Source organism: Pteropus vampyrus, unplaced genomic scaffold (genome assembly GCF_000151845.1).
Source record: "Pteropus vampyrus isolate Shadow unplaced genomic scaffold, Pvam_2.0 Scaffold178, whole genome shotgun sequence".
NCBI classification, from domain to species: domain Eukaryota; kingdom Metazoa; phylum Chordata; class Mammalia; order Chiroptera; family Pteropodidae; genus Pteropus; species Pteropus vampyrus.
This window is the reverse complement of record NW_011888959.1, coordinates 410,204-421,755: the sequence shown is the minus strand read 5'-3', so window position 1 is coordinate 421,755 and position 11,552 is coordinate 410,204. Positions and strand designations below refer to the sequence as shown.

The 11,552-nt window shown below is 53.8% G+C and overlaps 1 protein-coding gene across 4 annotated transcripts in view; it reads left to right on the top strand.

The window, feature by feature from the left end:
* The window catches only part of TECPR2 (tectonin beta-propeller repeat containing 2), a 66,429-nt gene that overhangs the window by 37,820 nt on the left and 17,057 nt on the right, over window positions 1-11,552 (top strand). For all 4 annotated transcript variants that reach the window (XM_023537098.1, XM_011370937.2, XM_023537097.1 and 1 more), the window contains 4 exons: window positions 1,850-2,090; window positions 2,786-2,875; window positions 4,349-4,582; window positions 10,021-10,169. In XM_023537098.1, coding sequence (XP_023392866.1) covers window positions 1,850-2,090; window positions 2,786-2,875; window positions 4,349-4,582; window positions 10,021-10,169 — 714 coding nt within the window. The remainder of the gene's footprint in view (window positions 1-1,849; window positions 2,091-2,785; window positions 2,876-4,348; window positions 4,583-10,020; window positions 10,170-11,552) is intronic.

Genomic DNA, 11,552 nt, shown 5'->3' with positions numbered 1-11,552 from the left:
GAAACCCAGGAGTGTGGCACCGGGCGCTCAGCTTTACCTGCAGAAGCCATGCAGAGTGGGCCTGCAGCTGGGCCTCGGAGCTGGTGGAGATGGCACTCGATGGGCGGGAGGGGGAAGAACATTGCCCGAAGAGAGGGCCGCAGCTGCCCGGCTGCAGCTCCTGGCACAGCCTGGCTCACGGCGGTGCGGTCCAGTCGCTTAATTGGTGAGGGAGGGGGCCTTGGGCCCCGGCGTGCCTGTCCACTTTTCTTAGCTCATTCTCTCAGAGCTTTGCCTGTCATTCCGGGTCCTCAGTAAGCCTTTCAGAAGCTACGACACGTTTGAACACTTTATATCGCACGGTAATCTAACTCAAAACTCAAGTTTCCTTCCTTGGAACTGATGGGGGTGGTGTCTCTTCTCCTGGGCCAGACTGCCCCCCGCCCCACCGCCCGACACTTAATGCTGGCGGGCATAGACTGCTGGGGGCTCTGAATGTGGATGCTGACTCCCCTGTCCTCCCCCTCATTTTCAGTGAAAGACAGGCTTTGGAGCCTGTCTGTATCACTCTCGGGGACCAGCAGACTCTGTGGGCCCTGGACGTCCACGGACACCTGTGGTTCAGAACTGGCGTCGTTGCCAAGAAGCCGCAAGGGGACGACGACCACTGGTGGCAAGTAGGTGCTTGGCTTGGAGCCGCACAGGGCTCTCCCTGCACTGGGGGTCCTGCTCCCCCTGTTGTAGCCCCTGTCTCTTCCTTAAAGAGGTGGAGGGTTGGACGAGGCAACAGTGTTTGTTCTCACTGTTTGAGGAGTTAGACCTTGCTGGCTTTGGGCACACCGGAAGCATCGGGCCTTCCGTCGGAGGAGGGAATGGTGCCACTGTCCTCAGACACGCAGGCTCTGTGCGTTTGTTTAGTGTCGTTCGGAAATCTAACCTCACAGGCATCTGGAGATCTCAGTAACCATGATGTTTAATTCTGAACAAATGTGCTGAGGAACGAGCCTAGATAGGCCTGGAAACTGAACCCACAATTACAGTTCATCTCGCTATGCTCGTTCAAAGGCCTCTGAGTAAGGGGTAGTTCAGCGAAGAAAGGAGTCTCCCCTCGTGTTTCCGGGCAGGGAAGGGCATTGAGAATGGGAGCATCAACAAACTACCAGCCAGAGTGGCCTAGAACGAATTTTCAGAGGAGTGTCTGCTTCCCCCCCCGCACCGGGTCGCCACAGCTCCCAGTCTCCTACTGTGGCAGGTGAGGGCGCACGACTCTCAGCGGTTGTGAAAGACACAGCGTGTCTTCGGTTCAGGTTTCATTGTCACCTCAGACTTGCCTTGTTGCTCTTTGGTCCCTTAGGTGAGAATGTGTAAAAATAAGCTGTATTCACTCTGACGGATGTGCATATGTGTACGCGTGTTTCTAATTCGATATTCCAGGTATTACTGAAAAATGAGACAAATGATTTTAAAATATCTGCTCTGTACTTGTAACCATACACACACTCACTCACATGTATAGTATACGTACTAAATTCTGTTTTTAAGTAGCCTAAAGAAAACTAGGTACCATTTTATTATAATATTCGGAATGTTATCTTGAGACTTTTAATCGACAGAATTATCTTGTAGGTATTTGAAAGTAAAATTTAACTTTAATTACTATAGGATGGATTTCTTGGTAGTGCGAGAGCCAACATTATGTTTGGCTGCTAAACCTTTTTTTTTTTTTTTAATTTGCATCCCGCTTATCTGCAAATCTCGAGTGCCAGGACTGAGTCTGCCACAGACTTCTGTGCGGCCTCAGCATTGCAGGGGTGCGCTCCCCAAGCTGTGACCCGGCGGGGCGCCCTGTGACCGCCCATCTCCCCCCCAGGTGAGCATCACAGACTACGTGGTGTTCGACCAGTGCAGCTTATTCCAGACCATCATGCACGCCACTCACTCGGTAGCCACGGCAGCCCAGCTGCCCGTCGAAAAGGTGGCAGACAAACTGCGCATGGCGTTTTGGTCCCAGCAGCTCCAGTGCCAGCCAAGCCTTCTAGGTGTCAACAACAGTGGCGTCTGGATCTCCTCGGGCAAGAATGAGTTCCACGTCGCCAAAGGAAGTCTCCTCGGTGGGTGAATGACTTTGATCTTCACGTTGCTTGATGGGCAGCTTCACTTTAAAGCCAGCATCTAAGGGAAAGCCGTAGGCTCTCAGCTCGAGAAGGTAGCCTATTGCCAGTGGTAGGAAGTGTTCGTCACCGAGGCATTCTTTACTCTTTGTACCTGTGTCCTTTCTGTAACCTGTCATTCCTGCAGTTTGGGTCCCAGAGTCTGGATGGTGTGTGATCAGTTTCCTGTTACGATCTAAGCAGAGCAAGTGGAGCTCAGTTTTATGTTAATCAATTCAAATTCAAATGAAAAACCCATCCAAACCTGAAGAGCCTAGGAGGAGAGAATTGAGTAGACCCTTTCCCAGAGGGAAAATTGTCTACCTCAGTGTTGAAAACTGAGGCTCTGGCCAGGTCTGTGAATGCACATGTGTGGGGCTTCGTTTCCGTAAATGAACCCCTGCTTTGTGAATAATCCAGCTCGTTGCTCTCTGCATCTCCCCCGCTCCCACCCCCCAGCAAGACTGTGGCTCAGCCTGTTGAGTCCACAGGGAAGCAAGGGGGCGGCTCTCAGTGCTGACTTGGACCTCCTAATTTAAGCACACTCTAGAATTCTCCATGAGGTTCTGAAGACCAGTTGTAGTCTAGAACTAACGCTCCGAAGTGCGGTTTTTTCCTCCTTCTTTCTTTAAACTCTTCCTGTTTGTTTTTTCTAGGCACTTACTGGAATAACGTGGTTCCCCGAGGGACAGCCTCTGCGACAAAGTGGGCTTTTGTGTTGGCTTCCAGCGCTCCCACAGAGGAAGGTTGGTGGGGAAAGGCAGTGCACAGCTGGCCGGCGGCCCGTGAGCCCCGTGGTCTGCCTGCGGCCTGGTCGGGGTGGGGGGGTTGGCCGTGTGGACGTCAGAGACCAGGTGTGGCGGTATCACAGGCGAGTAGCCCTTTCTGGCTGAGAGCCTTGAGGCTGGGCAGGCCTGCGCAGGATAGAAGGACCCAGAGCAGTGAAGCTGAGTGAGTCTAAAGGTGAAGTGTCCTTCTAAAGGAGGGAACATACGATGTTGCCACCAGGGCCGGCAGCCAGTAACCCCCAAGCACCAGTCACAGGGCCATGGCACAGCTTCTCTGGGCACCTTGTGAATTCTGTCACTGCTCGGCAGCCTCTTACCCTGCAGTCTGCAGCCCGAACCAGCCTGAGTCCCCAGTCAGAACTCACAGCTCCTCCCAGAGCGTGGGGCCTGGAGCCAGGACAGGCAGCATGGCTCCAGGCCCCACGCTCTGGGAGGAGCTGTGAGTTCTGACTGGGGCTGGGACCTCCCCTCTGGGGAGGAGCCTAGGCCACCACCCAGGACGCCCTGTCGTCCATGGTTCAGGGGAAGCAATTGGTTGATTCAAACATCAGCCCCACTAGGAAGTGGATAACGTGGTCATTGCAGTAAAGCGCTTTCTCGCCAGGTCCTCCCAACCACAGTTCTGAAGTCAGTGTGCCTGGAAAACCGTAGGTCGTTTCCTGAGTTTGGCACAGACTCATGTGGCAGCAGAGCGTGACCTGACCGCCGTGAGGCTGCCGACAGGCCGTTTGTCCCGTTGCCTCGGACTGCGCATTTGGTTGCGGGAACTCACTGCACTTTGTGCGGCTGCTGCTGCTCCCTGGGGCTGCTGCTTAGATACCTGGCTGCCTGCCATAGGTGGTCAGTGCAGAGGAATTTTTAACTCCAAAACATGCCTGGCCACACGCTTTGGATAACTCTTAGGTACATCGTGACCGAGGTTTTGACTTTCCGGAGGGTTATCTTCAGTTTAAACAGAAGCTGCTACACCTCAGGACTCTGAAAGAGGTGGCGGGAAGGGAGGCCGTAGGAGAGGCAAGAAGGGGAGGAGGAGGCTCTCGGGCCCTCCCCAGCAGCTGCCCCTCAGCGGCCCCCTCAGCCAGAGGGCGGGGCGGCGCCCCGTTCTGTCCCAAGGCCAGCCTCCAGGTCCCTGCTCCCTGCAGAGCAGTGACCAAACGCCAGTCAAAGGCTTCCCGGCCGGCACCGGGCACCCCAGGTCAGGGCCGCTGGGCCGGCATCGTAGCCTTCACAGCCCCACGCACCCCTGTTTCAGTCCTTCAGAATATCTCGGGCTCGGTTCTCACTAAGCGGCCGATCACAGGGTTTTCCTAACTCTGCCTTAAGGCACCAAGAGCTGCTGTCGCCTGGTGGTGAGTGAGCTGTCGGGCCAGCCGCCCGCAGGCAGAGGCTGCCCATGTTTCCGTCAGTGACAGACATGACCCTTCTCCACAGGAAGCTCCTTGTGGCTGTGCCAGAGCAGCAAGGACCTGTGCCGCGTCAGCGCCCAGCACGCGCAGTCCCGCCCCTCCACGGTGCAGCTGCCGCCGGACGCCGAGATGCGGGCCTACGCTGCCTGCCAGGACGCCCTGTGGGCGCTGGACAGCCTGGGCCGGGTCTTCATCAGGACACTGTCCCACGGCTGCCCTGCCGGCATGCACTGGGCACGGCTGGACCTCACGCAGCTAGGTACGGCCGCCACGCGGGGGCCCCGGGCCCCTGGGTCAGCCTGCGGGGACTGCCGTGTGGCGTCTCGTGAAGCGTGGGATGTCGGGAGGCTGGTGAGCCCCTGTGCAGAGCGAACGGGCGTCCTCGCGTGGAGAAGCCTTAGGTGTGTGGGGTTTGGAGTCCAGGTGCAGCATGTCCGGGGAAGTTGCCCGCTAAGCCCCCTGACGTCGTCCTGTTGGTGCAGCTGCTTTGCCAGTCTGAACGTGGCACGCTGCTCGGTGCCCCTTATGCCTGAAAGAGGGAGTGTCCGTGCCAAGATCAGTGATGTACTTACCTGCCCCCTCTGCAGCCGGAACGGGGCTCAGGCTGAAGGGGTGCTCCAACTCTCCCCCCAGCGCTCACAGAGCAGGCCAGGCAGTGTGGTGCATTCATAAATCATTCATGCATATTCCAAGGAGGAGCACAGTGGGATGAGCCCGCAGTATTAGCTTATTCTGCGGGCTTATTCTTGACTGCTCAGCTGCTTAGATGTGGCTGCTCTGCCACCTCAGGGTCTTAGGGACATACGGTTTCCCAGTCTGGTAAACTGACAACCAGAACTTTTTGTTTGTTTGGTGTGACCGAATTGTACGAAGTGTTTTTAACGTGTGAGACTTTAACCACGTGTACCAGGAGAAAAGCGAGACGGGAGGAGGGAGAGCCGGAGGGCTGGTCGTCCACCTCCTCCCGGCAGCTCTGGCTGTGCCCAGCCACGGCCACTCACCATGCCGTGGAGCTGGTCTCAGCCCATGTGGCTCCTACAGGGTACTATTGGGGACATCTTCACCCTTGCCCGGCAAGGCCCCCAAATGTCATACAGCTGGACCAAAGAAGCCGGTTGTTTTTCAACTAAAGAAGCAAGCTCTGTCCCGAAGCTAGGAATTTTCCAGGGTCTTTTCGATTATTTATGCTTTTGGCCTCACACTGTGTGTTTTGAACCGAATCCCCGCACCAGGGCGATCACTTTCCAGCTTTGGAGAGCATCTGCCAGCTGCTATTGCTGACGGTGACTGACCAGAAGAGGCTATGGCTGGTCATGGCCCTGAGTGCTGGCGCTGGGCGCCCTTCCTGCCCGCCCCGGGAAGCCTTTCATTTGTTCAGGGAGCCTGCTGGCCCGAGCTGTTTGCTCACAGCCCCCAGCCGGACCGGTTTGGGAGATGCCGCTCGTGCCTCCCAGAGGTGTGAAGGCCAAGGCCTGGTTTGTGCCTACCCCACTGCTGCATCTGGGGAACTTGGAACCTGTGCTCCCTGGCATTGTCTGGGTCAGAAGCAGAGCCGGTCCCCTGGCCCCACCCCACCCCACCCCACCCCGTCCCTCAGCAGACGCCATCACGCTGCCCTGGGTGTGGAGTGAGTGGCCTTGCGCCTGGCCCCACCCTGCTGGAACCAGCTCTGCCTGTGACCTCCAGGCTCCAGCCCGTGGCTCCCGCTCCCCTTCCAGCTCAGCCCGGTCCTCCTGGCAGCGTGCTCCTGCTCTCCGCCACCAGTCGTCCCATCTGACCTGTGCAGTTTGCACACGGGGGTGGGAGCCGTGCAGGCAGGGACCCCGTGCTTGGCCACGGCCATGCCCGTCAGGAAATGAAACGGTCAGGGAAAGTTGTTAATGTGTAACTCCATTTCTAAATAAGTCTGGCTGTGAGTTTCATTCCTCGCTACTGACAGATGAAACTGCCTCACGTGCGGGTACACGACGTCGTCACACCCACTTCATTAGTCCAGCTCCAAGTTGCCATCAGCCCGTCCAAGGCACGAGGCCAGAGATGCTGGGTTTATAAAGCTGTTCTGAGGTGTGGTTTACCTTCTTCTCTTCAGTTTGGCCTCCTCCTTACAAGTGTTCCGACAGTGAAAACACAGCACACGGAAGCCTGCGTTCCCGGTGCTGACAGCATGGTCTGGACTACCTTGTGCCAGCATTGACCTTGGGTTGTGCCAGGTCATTGTGTAAAGTCTGAAATGTCACTGGTCTCCTCCACATCGCCAACAGAAATTGCAATTTCAAGGGTGACTGTAGCAAAGCGTCAAGTCATGAACACGACCTTTACTTTCTCCTTGAAGATGTAGCATCCCTCTCCTCTGCCTCTGTACAAATTACCAAGTCGGTTGCTGCTTTGAAGTGAAATTAAGAGCATTCATAAATTAAATGTCTGACTGCTAAACCCAGGTACAGAGACAATGTAGAATTTGTGATTTATTACAATCCTAGTTTTCAGAAGAAAATTTGCATCATTTAGCAGATATTTAAGATACCCACAACATTTCATTTCGCAGTACATGAATATGCATTATGTCAGCCATGGGAATGTTTAGCAAAGTAATGCAGTTTGTAATTATAATTCATCTGGTCACAGCATCTGATGAGGAAGTAGCATCAGTCCATGCCTTTAGCTAACAAATGGGATTATATTCGATAATTTATGCAGAAAAGTATTTTGGAAATAGATGCCACTTTTTTTTTTCTAAAATATAGGTTTAAAAGTAATCCTAAAGGGAAGCTGTCTTATCTGTTGAATACAGTAATTAAAACTTTCTCTTTTTGGATGAGAGGGAAAAGCGAAACGGGGCGAAAGAGGCAGGAAAATCTCAGCGTGTCTGTCAGGTCGGTCGTGCCGCAGGGACAGACGCTGCTCTCCTGTTCCCGCGAGCTGGGCTCGTGACCTGTCCGTCTTTTAGGGTCATTGTCCCCTGGGTGACAGCTCACTGATCCCACTGCAGTGCTCTGTGGCTTCACCATCTTGGTCACTGCAGCAGGGGACAGCTGAAAGGCCCTGTGCCGGCTCTTTCACGCTTCTGTTCAGAAGTGACAGGTCTGGTGATGGGGCCCCTCTCAGCTCCATGGGACCGCGAGAGCCCTGGCCTGTCTGGGAGGCAGCAGCCCCACCACCTGACCTGTCTTCCCTGTGGAACAGCATGCAGGTGGCCCGGGAGGCCCTCCGTGAGGTCAGAAGCTGCAGAAGAGTCCTCAGTTAGGTGTCGCCTTTGACCTGCCTCTCCAGTTCAGAATAAGCCAGTTTACAGGCTAAAGTGTGAACTCCAGCCTGTCACCTTTGCTCCGGAAGAGTGCCCTCCCCGTAGGACTCCGTGCCGATGGCAGCACCGTCGCTCACGGCTCACTCTGGGAAGCCAACCTGCTGTGCTCCGTTACCGCGTAACTAGTCACGTGGGCAGCTGCTGCCCGTGCTTCCTGCCGGGGCAGGTCGAAGACTCCGACATAAAGCTATTTTTCAGTTGGCATTTGTTTCTCAACTATTTCTGGAATTTACTGCTGAAGTTACTTTATTTTGATTGGTACAGATCTTCTCACGTGTAACGTTAGAGCCCTAGCGAGTCCGTTTGAACTCCCCAGTAAGACAGTCTGTAAAAGATTAAGGAAGGAAAAAAATGTGGTTAATTTCAGTATAAGACATCATCATCTTCGGGAAACGCACAAAGGAGTACTGAGAAGTTTTGTGTAGTGTCGAGTTAACACTTCTATGCTGGTAAACTGCAGACACTGGTTTCTTTAAGAGTTTCACATGCATCTGCCCTGTGGCCCAGCCGCTCCACTCCTGGGTATTGTTCGAGAAAAGCAGCGCGTGTTCACAAAAACTCATCTGCGAGAGTGATGCCAGCAGCTTCACTCCGAGCAGCAGAAGCGGAAGTGCCCGAATGCACATCAGCAGGCAGGCGGGCGACATACCCGTGGTGCTGCCATGCAGCTGAGTCGGCCAGCAACGAGAGGGACACGGGGCCGAGGCTCACATACGTTCTCCTGAGCAAGAGCAGCCACAGCCGGCGCGTTCCTGCGCGGTGTGAGTGGACATCTTGACCTGACTGGACGCATCCGTGGTGATAGGAGCAGAGGGGACAGGGGGCACTTCTTGGGGTGATGAAAATGTTCCAAAACGTGACAGGACGTGGGTTGCTGGGCGTATCCATCCATCTTCGCTGAACTGTGAGACCCGCGCACGCCCTGGAGGTAGTGTCCCAGAGGTCACAGGTGGCTGGCGTGAAGTCAGGCTGGCCTGGCTCAAACCTCAGTCCGCCCTTCCCCGCCTGGCTTAGCCTCCTTCTCACTGTGGGATCTTGGGCAGACATCTTCGTGTCGAGTCCCAGTGGCCTCACATGTGGACCGGGACCCTGGGACAGCAATCTGTGCCTCCCTGTGGCGGTCGGATGAGGTGTGGACGACCTGGCCGGGAGCCCGGCCAGCGGCAGCTGTTTCAGGACTGCCATCTGTTGCTTTTTGACAGACTGTTAATCAGATGTAGTTTCTCTTTATCGTTTGTTTGTCTGTTTTTATTATGGTGACATTGGTTAACAAAATCTAGTAAGTTTCAAGCGTACAATTCAACAGTAAGTCAATGTATTCCATTGTGTACACTGTCCATAGATAGATTTCTTTCTGTCACCACATATTTGACCCTTTAGTTTCTCTTTAGCCCATTTCCCATTTGCCCTGAGAATGCTCGCTGGCGGTAGAGCTGGCAGCTGCAGCATTTACCCCAAAATAACTTGCAGATTACAGTCTTAACCCCACCCCCAAAGTTTGCCGCGAAATATCTCACTTTTATTATTTTCTCATCACTCTGGTATATCGATAGTCTTTGGAAACAGATGACATCATTCTATTTCTAGCGTTCTGTTTTTAGCAGTGGTGTTTCCATTTATAAATATAGTAATTCTCGATCACTGAAAATGTCAAATCCTAGAAAACGTAGCATCCCTATGCGTGATGTTGTTCTCGAACCGTTAGCCGGAGATTCATTTGATGAACCTGATTTACAGAAACATTTCTGTTACGTTAAGACTGGAGACAAAGTCTCTTTAGAAATAACTCCAAGAACATTTTTTACATTTTATTTTCACATTGAAAACCAGTCAGATTTGCTTCAGCCTCAAAGAGCGTGTTTATGTAAAATTAAATGAACGCTGGCAGCGAGCTGCACGTTTTTTCCTAAATGGGCAACGGGTTAAAGGCCCTTTCCGTTTCCTTTCGTCCTAAAATCAGTTTACTCAACAAGGAGAAGTACAAACGGAAAAGCAAAGATTCGAGGAAGCCTAGTTAGTTCACCTTGAGTCCAAGATCACCTGTAGAGAAAAATTTCCTCTCCCCACATCCAGAATTTGCTCTTAATAGTCACGTGTCTGCTGGAGCTAACAATGGGAGCGGTCCCCGTGCTTGGTGGCTCAGGGCACGGTGCTGGCCGCATCTTGACTGCTTTCCCTGGGGCATAGAGGGCTGCTGTGTGGCACTTGGCAGGTGACAGAGAAGCCAGAGGCCTCAGCGACTTTCCTGGGCTCGGATGTTCTCAAGCAACAGAGTTCAGCTGCCAGCGCAGCGTCATCTCTCCCTTTGCAGCGTGAAATCAAAGGTGGAGTAAACGAAACATTAGTCATTTTATGGTCATTAGAGTGTGTGCGTTTCTTTTATTTGTCCGCAGGAGCTGTGAAACTGACCAGCCTGACGTGCGGAAACCAGCACGTCTGGGCCTGCGATTCCCGGGGTGGCGTGTACTTCCGCGTGGGAACCCAGCCTCTGAATCCCAGTCTCATGCTTCCGGCCTGGATCACAATCGAGCCACCTGTCCAGGTGAGCACGAGTTACCTGATTCCAAGCGGCTCCACAGTGAGACAGCGCTGTCAGGAGGCTGTTGCTGCGGGGAGCCTGCGGCGGCCGAGGTCGGCCCCCCAGCAGATGGGGCTGGGCCGTGTGCCCGGTCATCGGCCTCCCAAACTTGGAATGTGATGTTTGTGGAGTTTAGAGCTCAGCAGATTATTAAAATTATCTGAGCCGACACTAAGTTTTCTTCCTCAAAATGAAAATATTTTGTTTCTAACTTTTTACAAAACGAGCATTTTTTTAAAGTCAGTTAAAATCTTGTCATAGAGATAATCTGTTGGTGTCGACATTTTGTGAGTGCCCTTGTTTTTATTCAAGAAACTATTTCCCGTTCCCTATCCCCGTATTTTAGTTTGCAGTGTATTCTAAATGTTTTGGGGTTTTTTGGCCCTTGACTGTTCTACCGCTCTGTCAGAAGCCAGAGTCTGATGATAGTGCGTTGTTTATTACCCTTAAAGACCTAAGGGTCCGGGCTGCTGTGCTAAGTGTGTTTCTGTTAGAATTTATCATTAGGGGCTGCGATTTAATGGGAGTTCTCTGCTCCACCTCCTGCTGGTGCCCATCGTGTGACTGTTGGAGGAGTCGTGAAGTTGCCACATGGAGAGGCAGCGGCGGGCCGGGAGTGGTTGGTCCTTGGACAGAGACAAGGAGGAAAGCGAGGGGTTGGGTGAAGGCCTGTGTTCGTGACTCTGCGCTTTGGGCAGCATGAACCCTCAGGGATGGGGCGACAGGGCGAGGGGCGAGGTGGGGGGCTGGGCACGAGGACCACCCACCTGCCCATCAGCCCTGAGGCCTGTGCTGGGACACCCCACAGTGGCACGGGAGTCAGGTCTGGAGTCGGTCACGGCCACAGGGAGGCTCCACGCGGCTCTTCTTCCTTCGCGGGGCTCCAGGGGGAGTGAGTGGGGAACTGTCTGTGACGACAACACTTCGTGAATGTGAAGGTGCTGTGCAGACGCGAGGTTACACATAGCACCTGGCAGGGGGAGTGTCCGGTCACTGGCATTGTCCAGCGCGGCTGGTGCACAGTGGCAGCGACAGGCAGGCCGGCTTGGTCAGTTTCATCACTGCTCGCAGACAAGGAGTCCTCACTGGACTCCTCTGGCGTGTCTTTGGCAACACCTTCCCTTTTTTCCTTCTGATAGCTTTGTATTATTTCCTTAGAGTTATAATGCACCCTTTTACAGTCTACAGCTCAGTAGCCTTTAGTGTATTCACCAAGTTGTGTACTTGGCACGACTGTCTAATTCTAGGCCCGCACACTCCCAGCCCCTGGCAGCCACGAGTCTGCTTTCTCTGTCTGTGCACTTGCCTAGTCTGGATTTGCCTGTTTCGTATAAACGGAATCACAAC